Raw genomic sequence first — 22,994 nt, 5'->3', positions numbered from 1 at the left:
TCCAAAGCAAACAGCACATAAGTAACTACATAAACAACACATTTGAGTATTTTCTTCTAAAGAGCTTTACATGACCTGCTTTCCTTTCTTTTCCAGAGCTCTGTCCTATTAGTGCTCTAATTTTTTGTTTTACTTCTCGTACATCTGTAAGATTCCCAGCTCTATGCCTTTTTAGACCTTGAAAGAGCTGTCCTTCAGAAGCACATTTCAGTTTATTGCTCAGGATGCTGACATGTCCTGTCAGAATGCTGATAAATTTCTAATGCTGTGCAAATGTCATTACCCTGTAGCTGACTAGTAAAATACCACTGGTTTCTTTTACCTCCAAAGTCTAGTCACTGTCCATCTTTTCTGGTGAGTGAGAGATCACGCACAGTAGACAGATCTGACCTTCAGGATGAAATTGTTCTTTCTTCCTGTCCAGTGCTGTCAGCAGACAGAGCACCTGAACAGCGTTGGCTGTGCTGACTGTGGGTGAATTTTGAAGTAGAAACCACACTAGGACAGCTCCAATTTCTCTGTGCTGGTTTTTCAACTTAAATATCCCTGGGTCAGGTAGATTCAATGCATGCTACTTTCCAGGCTAGAAACCATTATATTTTAAATGACTGCTGACTCTGGGCAAAGTCACAAGGTAGTTGGACCTGTCTTGCAGAATGCTTGAATGTCCTTTGGATACAAAGCCCACTGACTTCTGCAGGGAGCTATGCCCTCCCTATCTGTTCGATCTGTTGTCTTGGCTTCAGTACGTTAGCTTTTCTTGGAATAACTTTTCACTTTGTAGGAGTGGCTTCCATTTCCAAACTCACCTTAAAATTCCCAATGGAAATTAGTGCCTTCACTAAACTCAGAGACATGACAAAAAGTACAGTTACTGCAGTTGCTAATGACCATCTTCACTAAGCAAATGGTAAATCAGGAAAATTAAAGCAAAAATAGTCACCCCTGAAAGTGAAATAAATAGCCAGTGATAACGCTCTTGCTTGTGTGAACTTTGCATAAGTCTTCTTTTGGTGTGGTTGCTTGCATGTATTTGAAGGGGGAGTGTTGTTTCAGCTGCTTGATGTCAAAAGTGTGGTTACCTTTTTTTTTTTTTTTTTTTAAATTGAAGGACAGTAGTTCATTTTTATCATTTTAATATAGCTGCAACCCAGCCTGTAACAACATCCCTAATTAATTTTTTCCCACTCTACTGATGATGGTGGTATCCAGAGCAACTCATTCAATCAGCAAGGAAATGCATAATAGATTGTAAATGACAGTTTTAACTATTTACATGTTTACACAGAAGTTATATATTCATCTAAATGTTCATGAATTTTTTTCATATCCCCATGGAAAGGCTCCTTATAACAAGCCCAGGGGCCACCTCTTGAATCTGCAAAACCTGCTGCCCAGCACATAACTGTCCCCATTTCCCTATCCGTGCCCTAAACTGTTCCCTGAGGTTTAGGACATGGTCATGCCAAAATCCCATTGCACATTTTTAGGCTGACCTTAGAGTTGAGTCCCAGGTCTGACCAGTTATTTGGACTATCATTCCTGTGTGAAGGTTTTATGCACTCCATACCCCATCCTTTTTTTTCTTCTCTAGTATTCTAAAAGCAGACTGTGTTTGCTGTGTGATTTTTTTGTAGTCACAGAAAACACTGATACTCGGTCTCCAGTAATCAGAAGCTTGTATCTACTTGAAAGTCCCTTTCTGCAAGCTTGCTCCCACTGGAAATGTCTGTATTTCTTCAAGTGGTGGAACAAGAGGAGACAGTCATCTCCTCTGAAGAGCGCTCCATCCCTTAAAACCAATTCTGTGGCCAACTCCTGGTCCCAAGTCATTGCTATGCCACCAACATTACTGTGGTTTTGCCCAGGCTTGTATGTCACGGTGGAAGCACAGCATTTCCATTCTCCAATTGCCTGGCAAGATGCTCCTCAGTAAAGAAATGTTGCCAGGATTCATTGCCCTGTGCTAGCTCTGAACTCGCTGTATTCCAAATGGAGATCAAAAGCTCTGTAGATTTTAACCTTTTCTAGGATTTTTTTGGGGGTGGTACAGTGAAGATTCCTGGAAAACTTAAATCTTTTTTGGAAGAGGCACCATGCTTACAAGCCCAACTGATAGCATGGTGAAAAGGGTTTTGAAATCAGAATAGAAATGCAAGCCATTTAATACTGGTGGTGCTGGATCTCATTCTGCTGACCCCCAAAGTGTTTCCCCCTTCTTGCCTTGCATTTCTGCTGACTTTGGAGTGTTGATGAACCCACAAAAAATGTTGTGTAATGGTGCAAAACTCTGTAGCAGTCTGGGCAGCTGGCCAGCGTATGCACTAGTTCAGGTTCTTATTGTAGGAATTCTCTCTGATTATGTGTGCAAGGTATATTAGTTCTTTCTGGAATAGCTCTTATTTCTTTTTATTGATTTTCAGATTGGCAGCATTCATCTTATCAGGCTTTCTGTAAATGGATTTGGTCATGTTCAAAGGTTTTAGTGTGTGCTAGAAGTCGGGCTGATAAAAGCCTGACTTCTTGTTAACCTCCAAGAGCCCTTGTGTATCCTGAAGTTTTGTGTTGGCTTAAGCCATCTGCTGTTGTAAAAGCAGTCTTTTCCTTGTCCTTTGGATCTGCTGAGATTTATCATTACCTAGTTTTTAAGATCCAGTGTTAAAAGCCAGCCTGAACCTGCTCCCACAAAGAGGTGGTACCCAGGCACTGGTACTCTTGATGCTGAACTCATTTAGTTTCTTGGGATCTGCTGCTTTACTTCTCATACAGGACTGTGAATGACACAGAAGGGATGTTTAAAATCTAAATTTAGCAGTGTGTCAGAACAAACGTAGAAGAAACTCTAGGAGCTTGTTTTTACATCCTTCCCTTTCAAAGGTTAGTGGTTTTTTTTGTCTTGCATCAGAGTGCATTAGATCCATTTCCTTGCATTTTACCACCATGACTCTTCTTCCTACTACTGATATTTGCCAGAAGTGGTCAGCAAATGAACAGAAGACATTTTTTGTTTCAGACCCACAAAAACTGTAGCAAGTAAAATGGAAACTTGTTTTGAGAATTAGTATATTGATGCGTCTAAGCCATTATCCCCCTTTTGCTTGTGACAATACCGTGGTGTGGCACTGCTGCTGCCTCTGGAGGCAAAAGGACAGCTTGTTCTCCACCTCTTGCCTTCGCTGAAAGTATCTTGCATCATCTGGCATCCATAAGGCTGTGGCAGTCAGCTGCAAGAAATATTAAAGGTTGACTATGGCATATGGCTTATTGCATTTAGGAACTACTGGGCTACATCTTTTCTGTTTTATGTGGCCATGTGGTTTAAAACAAACAAACCCTCTGCTCTCTAAATTTGTAAAACATCCATTTATTACACAGATATTAATTATGATAAAACGTGTCTTGGGAATCTAGACTTCTTGGTCAAACTCTAAAGGACCAATTTTAAAGTCACATTTCCCTGGCTTTGTAATGATGAATGTCCCCAATAATTTTCTTCCTTTCAGACCTAATGACTGTTCAGTTTTGGATCCCATTTCTTTTAGTCATTAACATATCTTAGCTAATGATCAGACTGGTGCTTCCCCTACTGTGCGTGGCACATCTGTATTCTACCAGCCATTCCCATTTTTGTTTCTGTTTGATATTGCCCAGATCTCAACAAGGCTACAAAGTTGTTTGCTAAACCTCTAAGCTATTATCTTTTAACCTGATGCTCTGCATTTTATAGAATTGGGAGTGAATTTTCACTGCACGACTGCCCAGCTTTGTATTTCTTACAATTAATTTCTTTGTTGCCAATATCTTCTAGTGCTGCTGCAGCCTAATTGTTTTCTTCATATTTGACAATTGTTTTCACTTTATAAACTAGATTTATCATTCTTAGTCATTCTAGAATTTCTGGGGCAGACCCCCTTTTTCCTGTAATCATATTAAGCCCTGGAAATGAGCTTCCATTTTCCTTACTCACATCAGCTTTGCTTTTGGTACTCTGCAAGGAGAGACTCAGGTGACAAATGCCATAGATCCTGTAAGTATCTTCCAGTTTCTCCAGAAAGTCTTGCTCTTAACACATGAGCATCTGTAAGTGGTCCATTGCCACTGTATACCAAAATCTTTATTTTGCATCTGGATTTTCTGCAAATACGTATCTCTAGAGATCCATATACAGTTTGCTTCTTCACCATTCTTCTATTTCGGACTCTCCCAAAATCTTTCTTGAGGTGTAATGCCCCAAAGCACATGCTGCTCCAGCAACGGAGAGTGGAATAGTTCCCTCCCTGCATCTTATATCCAAACCACCTGTGGTAATACTTCTTATTTTCCTCCTTTTCAGTAGGTTTGCATGTTAATTTTACATCTAGTTTACTTTGTAAAGCCTCCAGCTATACAACTATAACTTCTCACACGATGCTTTCCAGGTTATTCTCTCTCTTTGATTAAAAAAAAAAAAAAAAAATTGCTTATGTGAGGTGTTTTGCTTGTTTAGATATGCTGCAGATTTTCCTGTTTGGATAAAGAAGTGGACTCACTTCCATAGAAAGAACAATTAGGTAAACTGTCTTTTCAGCCTAGAAAAGAAATTATAAGAGAGACAATATGATAGAGATGCATGAAATCATGAGTGGAATTGAGAAAATGAATATAGGAGAATTATTCAGTCTTTCACGGCATGAGAACACATGAGCATCAGTTGAAACTAGTAACACTTTCAAACCAAAACCAAAACAAATATTTCTTTATGCATAGTTGGACTGTAGAACTCATTGTCATACAGCACTGTTATTCGTGGAATATTTATAAAAGTTCAAAAAGCAATGAAACAAATTCATAAAAGAAAAGTTCCCAACTGGCTATTGACTCCAAAAGTCCTCAGATGCCACAAATCATTGGAGTGTTTACAGGGAAAATCTCAGTACGGGCTCACCCTGTTCTTATATATTCCCAAGGCATTTGATTTTTGGGTCACTCTGAGAGACTGTACAGGACAATGTAGAATTTCAACAGTATAGCTCTTCTTAGGACAAGTATTATTGATTAAGTCATTATTTCACAATTATATATAACTAGAAAACATAATTTAATTTATTTATATATCTGGGTATTCCAAACAGACATGAAAAATAAGTATTTGAGTTTGAAGGCAAAATATGACCAGCATTTCTTGTAAGACTTGTTTGAGTGGAATCAGCTGAAATAGTACACTCTGTTTTAATGATTTTTAACTGAACAGACTAAGAAGCTCAGCGGATCCAGTTTTGGATTCACTCCAGGCACAGAGCCATAAGAATGACGTGGTTTCAGGGGGCTGAATCCAACATGCATGCAAGCAGGCATGTACACAGAAGAGGAGCCAAACTGGAGTGAAAGAGGAGATGTACGGCCCAATCTGGGCGCTCTGCCGGTTAATATGGAAAGTTTGTGCTGTGGCATTTCCTATGCAAACACAAAGAGTGCTTTGAAAGTCTAAGCTTTTTAATTTGCTGCAGGTGCCAACCAATGCAGACCAATTTAACTTAGGAGTTTTATTGCTGAAGTTATTAATGGTAAACTGGTGTAAAGATGTCAGTTAAATAATATCATATTTTAGCAAATTATTTTGCATTAGATAAAAGTGGGTCTGTGTCATGGTCCAGTTACTGAGGAAGATTTTAAAAATTGGATGAGTGCAGGCTTTTAATTTCTCTTCTAAATTCCCAGTATTTCTTTGCCTTTATTAGATGTGCAGCCCTGCCCCTCACCTCACACTGAATGGCACTGCACCGATAGCCACCTGGGTTGGGTGTGAATAGACAAACTCTCATGCACCTCTTGAATCTCATAGAAAAAAAATCAGGGATGAGGTAAACCTGATGTGGAGCACAACTTGATGATCCCATTCTGAAGCTCCCCTGTGTGGGTGGTGCCTCCAGCCACTGTTTCATGGTCATTGTCATATGTGGTAGCCGTGCTGTTTTGGTGCCGAGAATGGTTTGCAAGTGGAAATACCTGTCCACTGGCTGCAAAGTGAGGGACTGGGAAAGCCCATTGGCGTTGATAACGCTGGAAGTGGAAGGTGCAGGCAGGAGACATTCATCTCTTTCCTTCTCCGTCTAGCTGACAGCTAGATTTCAGAGCAGGACGGTGATTTCTGGCTGCTAAATTACAAGTCGTCTTGCACAAACCAAAGGAGACCAGGGTCATTTAACTGAGACCGATATGCATCTATGGGGATTTCCAAAACTGTATTTAAACACATGACTACACAATGGTAGAGGAACAAAATGGCATGCCTGCAACTTCTAATGACCGATGTTGCAAATAATCCTCCTTAGGCAACCATCATCCACATGCTGTCAGCACAGGGAATTCGCAAGTACAGAGGATTTATAGTTTTGTGTTCAGAAATATATGTCTAACTGAAAAAGATGCTCCTTTTCAAGGAATATGGCCTTTTTTCAATGGCCTTGCAGCTTAAATTGATGTCTCTCTCCATTTCTGGGTTGGACTATCTGTGTACGTTCTTCCAAGTAAAAGTTGTGGCTTTTTTCTTTTCTTTCAGGGATGATGCATTTTTAGGGTTTTTATGATTGGCCAGGTAGAGAATGTATCTGTATGAATATTTCTGAGAGAGGATAATTGCGTTGTAGTTACAGTATAAGCACACTTTGAAAAAGGACAAGGAGCAGGTTTAACATTGCTCTTTGAAAGCAATAAGAATAAATTTGGTCAGTGGTAACAAGCTATTTGAGATTTTGACATTTGGTATTCAGCATCAGCTTTGGAGATTAGAATGCACTGAAAGAAATTGGCCAGTGGAGAACTATTAGTGGAGGCTTTTTTAACCAAAATTTATTTTTAAAAAGCCAATAAATAAATAATACAGAGAAGAGCCTTCTGTCCTGGAAGGAATGTGAGGGCTACTAGAGCTTCTTCTTCAATCTTCAAACTAATTTATGCAAGTCTGAGCAAATAAACTTTTAAAACTTTGAAGTAATTAAACCCAACAAACCTGTGTACAGTCCATAAATATTGAGGGTAGTCTATTTCCTGGAAATATCAGGAAAATAACATTTTAAACTTTTATATACAGAAATACACATTTTTACAGCACAGCCCTCAAGCATCCTTGATGACAATTAAAAAGGCCATTCTTTTTCAAGCACAGACCATTCTCCACAATAGCTCCATCACCACACAACTCCCACCATGCACTGCACACACACTAGAATCAAGAACTTGATCAGAAGATCAAGAGAATAACACACCATCCTTTCCTCCAAAACACATTGCAAGCAATATGTATGTGCATGCATGTTCTCACCATGGAAAAGATGCACAAGTTCTTAGTTTCTTGGGTAGTTTGCTCAGGTAATGCTGATGGTTCCAGCCTGGGAGAACTATTTGTCTAGGAATATGACTTCAGGAAGAAGAAGGGAGCAGCCTCAACTTAAAACATGTTATCAAATTAAGAAGCTGTTCTGAAATTATTTTCTACTAGCATCAGAGGACCTTCAGGAATAGAGCAGAATTACAGCCTTCACACTATCTAATACAGACCCATTTGCTCTCTCCAGCTCCCATTTACGCAATGGAAACAAAAGATTTCAAGTCGGAGAGTTGCACTGCTGACATGAAAGCCTGGGAAGACTTGGTGAAATCCTTGCCTTTAGACTGTGGGTGCACTGCCAGTGATCTAGAAGGGAATAAAACTGTGCCATTCAGAACTGCCCACTATGCCAAAATGATGTACTTAGATGAATTGCATTACTTTCTGCCAAAATCCAAGTGGGTGTAAACAATGCGTACCAAAATGAGGAGACTGAGAAAAACTATTCTAATTTAATAACCTGATTATGAGGAGTCTGTGGATGTACCTTTTGTCTTAATAGTTCAATACAGAAATCTAGTAATGTTTTGGGGTAATATGGATAAACTTCATATAAGAGTCTAGTCCGCTGGGCAATGGTGGCGAGCGAGACTGATCTGACCTGAATCATTTTAGAAATCCATCCATACTAAAGCATATCTTCCCTTGCCAGCTGCTCACCTAAGCCATGCTACTGATTCTGTGCTATGGGAAAAAAAAAGTCTTTGTTTTGCATGCCATCTACTCCAATTTTCTGCAGTTCTCAGTGGCAAACTCCTGTGAGGGGTCCGTGTATGTACCTGACATTTCCACTGAATAGAAGCTGCACAGTAAATCAAGTATTGCTGAGCTGTAGATGTTCATAGTAATACAAGACAGAAATGGGAGATGTCATTTGGAGAATTTTCTGTGCTTGAAAGAGAGTAAAGGAGGAAAGTAACTCCACGGTCCTTTCCTTCCTAACTGAGAATGATTCCCTGAAATATTTCAGGAAGAAAATCTATCAATAAATGTTCCTTACTCCATTTGCTCCTTTTAGAGAATTTCTTCTAACTCTTTTGCAAAAAGTTCACTTTCAAAGACTGTATGGTATGTGTCTCTGCAGTAGTCAGGACTGTAATTTCTCTAATTCATCCTACCAGATTATATGCTACTTATTTTACTCTTCTTATGCTTAATATAATTCAAGAGTACTTTCTTGTAATCCTTGAGAGAAAACTACTTCAACAAGGAAAATAAATGGTGGGAAAGCTCTTTTATCCATTCATTTACTGCACGTCCCCTGCATAAACTTCTTTGTGCAAAAGCAATGATGTGGTAGTGCATGTGAGCATGAGCAGACATGAGTTTGTGTATTGTTACTATGAGATCAAGCATCTAAAAGAAGCTGGGTTTCTCCTCCTTGGAGAATTTGCCTCCTCTAAGGCAGGGTTATGCCAAACCCTTAACATTTAAAACTTGTCACTAAACATTACAATAAGGATAACTTTAAGAACTACGGATGCATGAGATGCAGGGTTTGGGGGCTGGAGAAGAAAAAGGTTGCCTTTTGGGGCAGTTTTAGTTTCTCAGTGTACACTTGGCTCATAATCTTATTTCTTTGCAATAGTAAGGCTTCATAATTAGTTTTTATAAACAAAGTCTTGACCTAGGACATAGATTAAAAAAAGAGAAGGAATGTTTCAAAATTCACAGTAAGTTTGCAAAACATGGCAACATTGACAAGAACTCAAGTTGATCATCCAAAATCAGAAATCATGCAGTAAATTCCTGACCTTGGTCACTTTGTGGGGAGAAAGAAGAGGGGGTGCCCATCATGTTGCAGCAATGTGAGCCTCAAGTTGATTTTTTTTGTCCAGAGTCAGAAGTTGCCTTGAATGTTTCTGTGCAGCTTTCAGGTGGAGAAGGGGCACGTGCTAGACTTGGCTTGTTTTGCTGATAATATAAATACCTTTTTTTTTTTTTTTTTGTATTTTCTTTCCTTGTTTTTCAGCAACAGTTGGCCAAGAATATAAAATTTGGGCAGCCTCCACAAATGACAATTTCTGTGAGGACGATGGGGGAGGCAAACACTAGTATAGAAGAGGATGTGTTGCTCAGTAGCCCCATGGAGATTGAGACTCAGCAGGACACTGTGATCTCAGACAGTGGTAATAAAGTAAGCACTTTAAATCGACATATTCATAGCATTTATAGCAGTACTAAACCAGTAAAGTCTACTGGGGCATAGCAGATGTCTCCAGTGAGGCATAGCTGAGCTCAGCGGGCTGTTTTATGTGGGTGGGATCTCTCAGCTTGTGTTTCTTGGCCTGGTGAGAAACGTGTGCTCTTGGAATCCTGAGCCAGGTCCCACAGAATTACTGGTTTGAACATTTGCTCTGAACTTCCATCAGTGCAGACATCACTTGGCAGTATAGCTAGAAGATAGGGAATTTTTCTGAGACAGAAAATGTCTTGAAATATGGACTTCCCAGCATGGAAGGTTGTGCACGGCACCAAATGGTAAAAAGGAAAATAATTCCAAAACGAGAGGGGTCTGGAGCTTAAATCTGTAAAATCCTGGGTCTTGGGGTAAATATCCATGTTTCTCATGGATGGGAACCGAAGGCAAAGAAGGGGGAGAAACATTTTGAGAATTCTCCCTAAATCCAGATCTCCAGTATAATTCAAATAATTATTCAAATTATCCATGAAGATTTTGATACCAGGAACTGTGGGCATTCAAGTGTCCAGAAAGGTCTCTTTCAGACAGTGAAGAAACACAGTGAGTGACAGAAGCTCTCTGGAAATCCTTTAAGGCGAGACGGGTTCTGTGTGTCACTGTAATGGCTGCAGGGAGCGTGGGGGACAGAGGGACATCCTTCCCTGCCCAGGGGAGGCTGACTTTGTGCCCGCGAACCCTTGGGGAAGGCAAGCAGCAACCCACCATGCACATGCAGCCCTTAAGATCGTGGAGGGACACCGGCGCATGAGCCTCCACTCATGTGAAAGGCAAAGGCAGTTAAGTGTCCTCTGCAGCTTATGCCTATATTCAGCCAAACACACAGAAGGGACATTTATGGCTGAGGTGGCCCAAAGTCTTTATCAGTCTTCAAGGGTCTCCTCTGTGATCACTTCCTTTGTGGCTGCGGTCGGATCTGTCAGGGAGCCAGGCATTTCGGTAGGACCCGCACACTCACGCCTCTTCCTCTGCAGGCTGGAAGGATAAAAATGAAGCCAAAGTAAGGTATATTTTTTTCCGCTTCACAAACGCTCCCTTCTGAAGCAATCAGTTAAGGTGAATCGAGAGCATCCTGCGTGCCTCAGGGCACAAAGAGTGCACTGGGACTGTGGCCAGGTTTTGGCTCTGTACCCTGGTACTAGGCGAGACTCTGTGTTTGAGACCAACACAGATTCTCTGCAGAAAGCCTTCTTGCTCAGTCCTGCAGGAGACCTGAATGTCACCTAGAGACCTCCAGCTCAAAGGGGAAAATAATTCCAGCACTAAAAAAAACACTAAAGTATCTTTGTGTAATAAGAAGGGAGAGATTCAGTCTTCACCACCTACTCTTTAAATATTATGTTTTGTAAACCAAATGAATGCCCCTTTGCATAAATCTTTTTCCAAATACTGAAGGAACAAACATCCCTACTCAGAGGAGATTGTAGACAAAACCAAACCAATGCTACATGCATAGGGTCAGCCAGAACACTTGGTACTTTCCTTTTCTCTTTCTGCACGCTACTCGTTACCGGCTTTATCAGAGATTTCTGGTGCACGGCAGCTTGCCTTGTTTCTGCTCCTGTCTCTGCTAGTGGCCTTGTAACTCCTCTGCATGTTTATCTGCATAGGTCCTGGGGGGATGGCGTGGCTTCTGTCAGGAGCTGGTGGCCAGGACCACGTAGCACTGCTCTACTTCAAACAGGTTTCCTGTGTTGCTTTGTGACTTCTGATTTTCCTGACTGAGTAACTTGGATTGATGGCAGGAGTTCTGGGTTTCATTTAACCTGTATTTGTAAAGCTGATTTTTTAGGCTTTATATTACCAATTGCGTGCACCTTGTGCAATTGTTATCCCAACATTCATTAGCTTACGAAGTAATACTGTGACATAATGCTTAAAACCAGAGTTTCTGGGTGTCATGAATGCTACTTCAACCCCTGTGCCTTCAAAATCCCTTCCTGTGAGATGGCTTGGAGAGGGACAGTAGCTAAGGAGTCCTAGTGACTGATAGGCTTTGATTGCTCCGGGGGGGGCTGGCTTGCTTTGTAGGAAGAGGAGTCGTCAACAACCTGGAGTTGAAACAACTTGCAGCAGACGTAATGCCTGATCAGGTTTGATCAGGTTCCTATATTTTTTTCCTTAGGTGTAGGTCAGGAGAAAATAGTTCTTAAGAGCTGATTGAAATCCTACAAAGGTGTGCTCTTTCTTTGGATTTGGAATCTGGTTATCTTGTTAAGGAAGTGTGAGTGTTCTGCCTTTTGTAGTATCTTGTAGCAACAACTGCTTCTGTATAGACAGCAGTGATTCAAGGAGCAGCACGGAGAAACTCATAGCATTTAGGAACAAGAATTGTTTATCCTTCAATCCTGCAGTGACAGGAGATGGGGTAAAAATCTTCCCTAACATGCATGATTTCACAAGTCCTTTGAACCATATTTATTAGGTCCTTTACTTTTTAATATCTAGTTGTGGTAATCTTCCTGTTTTCTAGTCCATTGACACTCCAGATTTGTTGAGAACAATGAATTTGCCTGGAACAGGACATGAAGTGGAAGAAAAGGTAAAAAAACTTACACTTGGTTTGCACTGAGTTACTTTCTAATATTAGTTATTAGAAGCCTAACGGTCAGTTTTTGCTTTAATACATATTTCCTTGTTTCATTCATCACCCAAGATTTTGTGAACATTGCACAGTTTTGGGGCTAGTAAATAAGCAATAACTAAGATTGAGAAATCTGTAAGAGTTGATTGCAGGAGACAGCAGAACTCGCTCTCTGCCAGTCTTGTAGCATTCCTGCATTTGATGTATTAATCATAGAGCCATAATTTTCATAAGTACTTCTACTACTTTGTTATGCTTACATGTAATTCAATAAACATATGCAAAATGTTCCATCAGCTTTTAAGTAATTGGTTCCCTGATTAGCATATGTTTAACCTTCCGAAGATTACAGAGCTGTCTTGAAAACAATGTATGTGAGTTTCTTTCCTTACAGAAGATGCTTTCCCCCTTCTTTTTTTTTTTTTTTCTGTCTTCTTTTTCCGCTTGGATTGTGCCAAATACAAGTCTCGGGATGATAGCTCGGTGACTTACGGGAGAGACTGATGACAGGCTCACTCTTACATGTCTAGACATACAGTTCCACTGTATTTATTCATGAGAGGAGTCTCACTAAATCACTTTGCTTGTATTTGCACTTTCTGAACCCAAATACTTGAAGCGCAAGAGAAAAAAGCACCAATCAAAGCCAGTATTGTCTTATTTTATTTTTTGCTGTTCTTTGGTGCCAGCTTGGACAACTCCACATGACTTTGGAGGGAAGGTTTTCTGCAGGCACTGTGCCAGTCTGAGATCCAATGCTGTGATCATCTCCCATGCAGAGAGTACAGCTCTGTAGCTGTTCTATTATAATGCTTAGATAAGACAATCTGATTTGGTCTTGCCTAAAGTGTACAATCTAAATTATTTAAAGATGTAGATATTTTTTCTACGGTAAGCACACATTAAAATGTCCCAGTGTTTGATGTTGCTTAAAACTCCACCCCTGTCCTTCTCAATCCCAACAACTTCAGAGTGGAGCTAAACTGTGAAAAAACTTAGTTAGAATGGTCTAAGTAGTTTTTAAGTGAAAAGTATAAAAATGTGTAGTACTGGAAATAGGAAAAATATTACAGCTGTAACTTTCATGTCTAAACTTCATGATTTGTATAATGGAAAAACAGGATTTAAAGTCTTTTCTGCTAATAACTCCTTTGAATTCAAAACTGAAAAGGCTTTGGCGGTGGGATATTTGTTTGTTTATTTATTTAAATGGAACAAATAGCTTAATAATAGCTTCTTGTGTTTGTAACACAAACAGGTCACTCCAGTCAAATCATCGCGGCCAAAAAGACAATTTTCCTGTTCTGGCACAATTGAAACAATCAATTTGGATGCAGTTCCCCAGGCTGTTGCTCGTCTAGACAACAGTGCAGCTAAACACAAGCTGTCAGTGAAGCCAAAAAAACAGAGGATGTCAAGAAAACACAAGAGATTGACAAAGGTATTGAATCACTGGTCAAACAGTGAGAGGAGGGGGGTTGCTTTTGAAGCTGGGTACAAAATAACTGTAACTGAGTGCACCAGAAGTAGCTATAGGCGGAGGACTGTCTTAAAATGTGATTAACACTGTTAGAGACAGGTATTGAAAGCTTCTTCAACAAATCTCGTGTCTTCAAGGCGAAACAAAATGCATGCTTCTTTCATTTTGTCTTGAAATCAAGATAGAGACATAAAGATGAAACCCCAGCTGGACAGAAGATGCAAAGAAGTTTTAATATAGCCAGTTGAGACAAATATACTTGCACCTGAAGTACTTCCACTAGAATTTTACACTGGGAGAGCTTTCTGAGTCTAGCTTTTCTAGTAAAAAATTTAGGTCATAAAGGTCTGAAGGATATCTGCCACTGTTAATGCTGTATAGGCAATCAGATAGTGCAAAATTTGGTTGGGAAAAAAATTAGATTCTCTAAAAGTGGCATGAGTTCTGACAGTGATAGTATCATTGCCTTACAAGAAAGAATAAGACTTGCTACAGCTACAGAGTGAATTATCAAATCCTAGCTTTGTACACTAACTGCATGGCTATTTCGGGTTTTATGCTGACATCTTACTAGTGCTTGTAAATGGGACAAGACTATTCAAGTAATACAGGGTTCAGGAGAGGCCACTGTCCTTTCTTCCGCACCATTGTACTTGCATTTATCACTCTTGCAATGAAGAAATTTTAAATTTAAACCTCTTGTTTATACAGAACGTTTAACTGGAGCCAAATGATGGCTCAACAAATGATAGACAGACAGGGCATTAGCTGAGCTGTTTTCCTCAAGGAAGGTGCTGGGAAGCACTCTTCAGGTGCAGCTCACCTTCAGACCATGTCGCCGCAGAGACAAGGAGTAAGCTGTGAAGATCTGCATTTAGTTTATTGCAGGTATTGCACCACATGCCAGGGCTGTGGGGCACGCACAGAGAACCAGTCAGCGGTTAGCACGTCTCAGTACAGTACAGTATTGCCGGGGAGCTCTAGGTTCTCTGTCCATGTGTGGTCCCACAGTTCCTGCAATAGAACGGGAGTCTCAGCACAGCTAATGAGGTAGATACACTGGCTCAGAATTTGTGAAAAGTAACCAAATTGTGTTTCCCTGAGCAGTGTTCTTTCCCAGCTAGCATTGCAGAGCTCTTTTCTGCAGGCAACAGCTTCCGTCTCTGCAAGTAACAGCTAGATTTGCCATGAAAGAACTGGCAAAACAATGCCCTTAAGTAGGTGCTAATTATTTCAGGCTTAAAGGATGGAGTTCTTAGTAGAACAGGCATATGAAACTTGTGCTCTGTTCCTTGAGTTTCTGTAAATTTGAAATGGCAGGTCTCAATCTGGATTAGCTCGTGTACACCAAATGGTGATTCAATATTTAGCATTATACTGATATCACTGTTGGGATGTTTTCTTTCTTTTAAAGGCTATCACCCAAATAGGTGAGAGGCATGGGATCTATGATGATGTGATCCATAAATTGGCATGGGTGTGTTGGCTCTGGATCTAAATCATTGTTTAAAAAACAGAAAAAAAAAGTTGTTTTTCATTTGCAACTGATTGGATGTTCACTGTAAAGAATAACAAGCCATTAGGCAACATTCAGTAACTCCAAACTTGTCTCCCCATTTTAGGGATCACAAAGTTTAACAATAACAGAATTTGAGCCAGAGGACCTAGAAACTCAGCTGTATGGCGACAGATACCCAGGTTATAATGGACACATCATAGCAGACAAGCTAATCCAGAACAGAGATGAGCAGAAGCAGCCTCAGCTGGCAGAGGAGAAAAGAATTGAAGATCACTGGGGCATCTTTGAGGCTGAAAGAATAAGGCAGATTGTAGAAATGGAAGAACAAAGAGAAATGGAAGAACAAAGAGAAATGGAAGAACAAAGGTACCAAGAACTTGAGCAGGTGCAGAAGGAGCAGGAGAGAAGGTGTTGTGAAGAAGAGAGGAGGCAGTATCTCCTTGAAGGAGAGACATCTTTGAAAACAGAAGAGCAAACATGCCATAAAGAAGAGAGAAGACTGCTGGAGGCTGAAAAGAGGCAAGAGCTGGAGGAGCAGAGTTGGCAGGAACTGGAGAAGCAGACGCAGAAGGAGTTGGAGGAGCCACAGGGACAAGAGCTGGAGGAGCAGAAGCGCCAGGAAAAAGAGGAGCAACAGAGACAAGAGCTGGAGGAACAGAAGCACCAGGAATGGAAGGAGCAACAGAGACAAGAGCTGGAGGAACAGAAGCACCAGGAATGGAAGGAGCAACAGAGACAAGAGCTGGAAGAACTGAAGCACCAGGAATGGGAGGACCAACAGAGACGAGAGCTGGAGGAGCAGAAACACCAGGAATGGGAAGAGCAGAGATGTCAGGAGTTGGAGGAGCAGAGGCATCAGGAATGGGAAGAGCAGAGGCGCAAGGAGCTTGAGGAGAAACAGAGACAAGAGCTGGAGGAGCAGAAGCGGCTAGAGCTGGAAGAATTAAGACAACATGCGATTGAAAAACAGTGTCAAGAGGAAGAAGAAAGAAGTTGGCTGGAGGGACAAAAAGAACTCAAGGGAAAAAATAAGGAAGAAAAACAGAGACAAGAGCTAGAAGAGAAAGAGCTTAAAGAAGCTGAAATAAAACTGAAGCAGGAGAAAGAAGCTGAGAGCCTCAAACAACAGAAAAAACAGGAGGAACAAAGGCAGCATTTGAAGGAGAAAGGAGAAAAGACAGAGAAGGAACAACCCCAGCAAGTAATGGATAAGAAAAAGAAACGGGAAGAGCAGAGAAAACACAAGCTCACAAAACAAATGCACTTGGAAAGTACGGAAAGTGTGCAACAAGATGAACTGAAGCAGCAAAAGGAACAAAATGAACAAGAATGGAACAAGCTGGAAGAGCAGAGGGTAGACACAGAAGGACAAAATCTTCAGCAAAATCAACAAGAAAAATCCTTGGAACAGCAACAGGACAAGGATCAGTTGTGTTCTGGAGGGGCTGATAGGCATCTGGTAGAGGAGAAGCTCCAAGAAGGATCAAGATCCCCAAAACTCAAACAGCCAGAAAAAGGGAATAAAACAGCAGAAGTCCTAGCCCAGAAACTGAAGAGAGAAGTTGAGGCGCAGGAGCAAAAGCGAATAGGGGAAGAGCTTCGGTGGCAAGAGGTAGATGAAAGACAAACTGCATCCAGACCCTTCACATTTCAAGTATCTTCTGGAGATAAACAGATCATATTTCAGAAAGTAAATCTGAGTCCAGTCATGCCCGTCAAAGGAGCAGGACTCTCTTCTCCATCCATCAAAGACTGCAGGATGCACACTGCCAGCAAGGGCTCCCATACACTCCCATCATCTGTGTGTGTACCCCATACAGCTATTTTGGTTACTGGAGCACAGCTGTGTGGCACAGCAGTTAACTTGAACCAGATAAAGGACACGGCTTGTAAATCGTTACTTGGCTTAACAGAAGAGAGAAAAAATGTGGACATTCCTTCACCAGAGAAGGCCCAGAAAAAAACCCAGGATCCCAAGCCCAGCAGCAGTAAAATGAAATATGCACAAGAGACATCGAACAACCAGGCTGTACTAGCTGAGTGGGCCTCTATCCGCTCCAGAATCCTGAAGAACGCAGAAAACAGCAAATATGAGAGAGACCGAGTAAGTGTCTGCAGACACAGTGACGACTGGACACCCCGAGGACGGGGTGCTCCACATGGCAACTTGAGGAAGACTCTCTCTGCCAATGCGAAGTTCTCAATAACACCAGCATGGCAGAAATTTTCAGAAGCTTCAAAAACCAATTCAGACGCTGAGAATATAAGTGTGGCAAAAGGCAATGAACCAGTGGGAAGAATCACTGGCTCATGTGCTGACTCAAAGGAGGATGTGGCTTCCACTTTTAAGGATAGCTTAGCTGAAAAGGCTAAGGAGAAAATGGAAACCCATAGTGAAATGACAGACAACACAGAAGGCTGTAAATTTGCAAAAGATCTTCCATCTTTCCTTGTTCCAAGTTTTCCTCATTCTCTAGGTAAAGAATTACCCCAGGCAGAACTTCCTGGTGCTCAGGAAAATCAGCAGAATAACAGCACAAAAAAAGCAGATAAACCAGCACCAAACGGAGAAGAAAATGTTTCTCCTTTTGGGATAAAGTTACGAAGGACAAACTACTCTTTACGTTTCCATTATGATCAACAGGCTGAACAAAGGAAAAAGAAAAGATACAGTGCAGGAGATAGTTTTGATGGTGTGCCTGACCCACTAGTTACAACAGAAGGTGAGAAAGAATCCGCTGGTTTTGCTCCGCAAGAGAGTACATCCTCTGGCATAGGGAGAGTGAACGTCCTTGGTAATGTGAAAGACTCAAAAGACTCTTCAATTACTGTGGTGGAGATTTCACAACCAGCAGGCACACCAGTGGTCCTACCAGCCACTGGCCAGAGCACTTTACCCCCTCATGAGAAACCAGCATGCAAGTCACTGGTCCCACAGAAACCTGCTTTAGCTCCAAAGCCCACCAGCCAGACACCACCATCGTCTCCTCTCTCTAAAATGAACAGATCAAACCTAGCTGATACACTAGGGCAAAGGTTGGTTAAAGCTGAATCAGACGGTGGCTGGAGAAAAGAAGACAGAGCAAATGCAGTGCACCCCACACCATCCAATGAGTACAAAAATGAAGAGGAAGAAATCAGAGAAAAGAAGTCATTTTTCCCATCTATAAGTATTCCATGGAGAGAAAAAAATGACAAAAAGCCTGAGCCACTGAAGAAAGGTATGTATTTTTCAAAGGTCATTTAGTTATTGTCTGCATTTTCAAAATGAGATACTGGAGGTCCAGAGGAAGAAACTTGGTCTTAAGATATAATTTTTACTTGGCACATTATTTGTGGAGTACCACTACTTTGCTTTGGGTTGTCTGAACGAATGGGACTTCCCATCCCCACAATTTAATTCAGATACACACAAACTCAGTGTGACCAGTGCGACCTGCTTACGGAAGTTAATTTCAAGGAGGTAGCTGAAGTGTGTGTGTTTTTTCCTTGACAGAGATATTACCTAGTTAGTCAGATGATGGACTCTGTTCCATGTGTAATGGTGTCATTGGAGCAAAGGAAGTAATTTTTATTATTTACATGACATTGTATCTATTTTTTAGGGGAATATTATGTAACTTAAAAAGTACTAAGATCTAGGTCCCCTTATAGTGCCTACCATGGGCAAATTCTCTATCTAACCCGATATAGCTGGAGGCAGGAGTCTGCATTTCAGAGGCATTCTTCAGTAATAGAAACAATTACAGTAGCCATAGTGGCTCTTCAGAGGAAGGTTGAAAGCCCCTGTGGCTTGAAATAGTATTCTGTACAAGAGTGAAAATCACCCTTTCAGTGCAAGCACACTCAAAAGAGCAAGGCAGGAATTCAGCATTTAATCGGGAAATCCCAATTTTTTCCATTCTTGAATTTTGCAAGCATCAAGACACTTCTAAAACCATATCTCAGTGGAACTGCTGCTTATTTTTACAAGTTTTTACACTTTTTCCTTTAACTCCCATTTTTCAATGAGGATTTATGGGAACTAGTTAAGAGGCACAGCTGCTGGCCTGGGAGCGCAGGGCCCAGGCCAGTTGAGCATTTCCATGCTCACTGAGCTCTGCAGGAGCACCTTTGCACCCTAGTGCTGCTCCCTACCACTCATGGCTCTATACTGGGTGCTAGCCCCAGTTTCATGCATGCTACAGGAAGTCAAATGCTCAAGCGACGATTTGAAAAAAAATTTTTTTTAAGAGGGGCTGCATTTACAGAGTACATCATTTCAGCCCCCTTCTTCTGGCCAAAATTCGGACACTCTTCTTCGCTTAATTACAGCTGGAAAACCAGGGAACTGCAGTACGTAGTGGCTGGATCCCTTTCATTAGAGTTATAAACAATCAATGCATATGTATCACTTTCACCTAAATATCTCACGCAGTGCAAGTACTTGTAGTAAATTAGGCTGGACGTCTAAGTGTCTGGGGTAGGCTTTTTCACAGAAAAAGGATAAATTTGGACAGCTGTATGAGTGTGTTGAATTAGGTCTTATTCTTGAGGCATAAAAACTGTTTCAGGATTTGACATACAGACCACAAAGGTCTGTGAATGGCAAGGCATTCAATGGGCTGAGCTCCAGAGTTTTCACAAGGTGGAGAAATGGTATGGGTTTGCTTGAGACGAGAGATGTGCATTACTTAACCAATTCTTCTCATGTTTTCTTTCAGAAAAGCCAGTCCTCCAGAGCAGGCACTCTTTAGATGGCTCTAAATTGATGGAGAAAGTTGAAACTTCACAACCACTTTGGATTACATTAGCGCTGCAAAAGCAAAAGGGGTTTCGTGAGCAACAAGCTACGAGGGAAGAGAGGAGACAAGCCAGAGAGGCAAAGCAAGCAGAGAAGCTGGCTAAAGAAAATGTAAACAATCTTTAGAAACCTGCCCATTAGAAATATTGATACCATAATTATAACTGTTAGCTAGTTTTATTATGTGAAAGGGATTTTTTTTTTTTTAATGTTTGGTTTATAAGATTTCATAAAAGCTAAAATGACAGTGAGTAAAAAGTAGTTTGAAAATTTGGAGTTCCCTTTTTGCAAAACTGAGACCTCCAGGAGAAAATACTGTGCAATAGTGTGACAATTTTAGTGTAAACTCTGATGCCTTAATATCAGGTGGTAGTTAATGGCGATCATAAGCACGACCACTGCACAGTTGATTGAACAGAAGAATTGTATGCAGCATGGTTCTTTCAAAGCTTGATGTTAAGCCTTAATGCTTGGGGAATAACAGCTGGAATACTCATTTATAAGTGAATATAGGTGAATATTAGTAAGTTTGAATTTATTATTATTGTAACGTATTATTTGGATAAAATGCAGATGAATGAAAGAAATGAACTGTCACGTGGAACATCCAAATGCCTAAAGCAGGCACAGAATTCAAGTATCACTTCTTTCCTGTTCTCTAAATAGCTACTTACTATCCATGGTTTTCTGTTAGTAAGAAAAACACTTCTACTTATAGTACAATGTGATGCTACGAAAACAGTGATGCTGTATATAGATACCACAGATAGATAGTAAAAAGGGAGATGATGGGGGTAACTAAGTATATTTTGCTGTTTGTTACAAGATCCAAATTTCTGATGGACACATGCATAATTACAGACGTAGATAACTGGCGGAAGAAAACAGCAGTGGGTGTGAAGTTGCCCACAGATGCACACGCTGTGTTTCAGTGCTGTATTTAACAGGTAGGGCTGGCTCAAACTATTCGGCATTTTGACTGAAATGACAACATGACAAATTTAACTTTGTGGGTCGTCTTTTACAGTCTCTAATAACTGTTAGTTTTAGAAGTATTAGCATGTTTCGATCCTTTGCCAAAAAGGAAGGTTAAGGAAAGGACAGGTGATGAATGAAAGCATCAACTGTGACATCTCTTACTTGTAGCCATTACATGACAGACTGTTTATCATTCAGCAGTTTTCCATCTCTGTTCTAGGCTGCTGTAAGTAATCAGTCAGAAAATAAAAGTAGCAGCAGCAAAACAAGCACACTGCAGAAATCTACAACTCAAGAAGACGAGAAGAAAATTGAGACTGCTGTGTCAAGACTAGAAAGAAGGGAGCAGCTAAAAAAGTCGAACACCCTTCCAACTTCTGTGACAGGTACAGTGAGAGATTCAGATTTACTCGAGGAATAATGCACTTCAGAAACGGTATTGCATGTTTTTGAGAAAGTGAATGAATTTGTTTTTTCCTCATATATTACCCCTAGAATTACAAATGCATTTGCTTTCAGCCTGGAACAACACAACTTGTCCCGGTCTCACCTGCTGGCCATTATGCTGAAAGTACAGAATTTCAACAGGTTTTTACCAGGTTCCCCAGGTTATTAAGGCTGCACTACTGCATTTCCTTAGAATTGCCCCAGTTCAAGGTTAAAAAATTAGGCTGTCTCCCCAAGCTATATCCAACAGTATTTTTGGAACATGACTAACGCACATTAGAGGGATTTGACTTACTGTGAATTGTAATTGCAGTACTGTTTTGTCTTTAGGTTGGGTGTTAGCACAAAGGGGGAATGATAGTTAACTTCTACAAAGTATATTTGTGTAGGAAATAAAGCATATTGTGTTCCTACATCTCCCAGTTTGCCAAGGAGAAATCCTCACCCCAGAATATTTGGAATGAGTACTCTCATTTCATTCAAAAATGTAAAAATTAATCAATTCAGTTGAAGGTAGCCTGTCACTTTGAATTTAGGCCTTCTCCTTCCCAGTCACATGTTTGGTATGGAAGGTTGGAACCAGAACCTACTACTTTATCTGTCACCTCAGTTAAGCTGAAACAATTCCATATTCAAAAAGCAGGCAGGTTTAAATATTTCCCCAAAGGGCATACTGTTTGGGGTGGTGATGGTTGAAATAGAGACTTGCCTAATATTTCTCTAGCCAACATTAGTCCTAGGCAAAAGGTTTTGGAGAAGAGTACAGATAGGTGTTGAAGAAACCTTTTTACAAGTTGCACAGTAAATAGTGTGGGCTTCTTGGAAAGTAAATACACATATTGGCTGAATCTATTCAGTAGCACTCCAAGCCAAGAACTATGGAATGCAACTGTTGAAAGCTATGAGGTAATTAATTTATCTGATAGTAAAGGCTAAACCAGAGCTACTCCTACATTACAGATTGTTCCAAGCTGAACAACCTGTACGCATGCCTATATTCAGTTGGTTCAGCAGCAGTATGTCCACGCTGCAGCTGCAGGCCAGTGCAGATAGCCCTGAGAAACTTGTTTTACTTGCAACATCTTGGATTGGACTAGATGATCTTTTAAGGTCCCTTCCAACCCAAACCATTCTAAGATCTCGCATAGATTGCCCAAAACTTTCCTGCTCCCTGTTAGCCTGCTTCTAGGGCCCAAACTGGCTTTGGAGGTAAGCAGCTGGAGCAGCTTTACGGCATTCCTGTCAACCTGTTAACGGGGCTCTACTGCAGCCCTACTGGGAAAGATTCGGTAGTGTCATGTTATGCTGTACATAGTTAATTCTAGCAGAAGTCAATCTCTAGCACAATAGATGATGTCAAACTAGATCAAAGAAGGGCCAAACCCCAATTATCCTTGGTCTGTCTGTCTGCACTAGAATGAAAGTTTCAGGAGGAAATTCAGGAGGAATTACCAATTTTGAGTTACCAAAAGTGAAAGCATAGAACTGTGTTCGCCCTAAAGGAAAGAGTGACTGGATTTCCGTGTGATTACTGGCTACGTTTGGAGCCAGGTAGCCATTATCAATTGCACAAATATATGGTATACAAGTATTGGTTTATTATGGATGATGACAGTGATTTGGGTATCCCACAATTA

At 40.8% G+C, this 22,994-nt stretch overlaps 1 protein-coding gene across 5 annotated transcripts in view; it reads left to right on the top strand.

Moving 5' to 3' along the window:
- CRACD (capping protein inhibiting regulator of actin dynamics) overlaps positions 1–22,994 on the top strand; it is a 139,861-nt gene that overhangs the window by 112,745 nt on the left and 4,122 nt on the right. For 4 of the 5 annotated variants that reach the window (XM_052779995.1, XM_052779990.1, XM_052779991.1 and 1 more), the window contains 6 exons: positions 9,339–9,503; positions 12,040–12,108; positions 13,409–13,591; positions 15,253–18,370; positions 19,853–20,043; positions 21,131–21,296. In XM_052779995.1, the coding sequence (XP_052635955.1) occupies positions 9,339–9,503; positions 12,040–12,108; positions 13,409–13,591; positions 15,253–18,370; positions 19,853–20,043; positions 21,131–21,296 (3,892 nt within the window). The remainder of the gene's footprint in view (positions 1–9,338; positions 9,504–12,039; positions 12,109–13,408; positions 13,592–15,252; positions 18,371–19,852; positions 20,044–21,130; positions 21,297–22,994) is intronic. The other variant, XM_052779994.1, reaches the window with a different exon arrangement.

This window comes from Harpia harpyja, chromosome 2 (genome assembly GCF_026419915.1).
Source record: "Harpia harpyja isolate bHarHar1 chromosome 2, bHarHar1 primary haplotype, whole genome shotgun sequence".
Taxonomy (NCBI): domain Eukaryota; kingdom Metazoa; phylum Chordata; class Aves; order Accipitriformes; family Accipitridae; genus Harpia; species Harpia harpyja.
The sequence above is the reverse complement of the archived record's forward strand: the minus strand, read 5'-3'. Positions and strand labels throughout refer to the sequence as shown.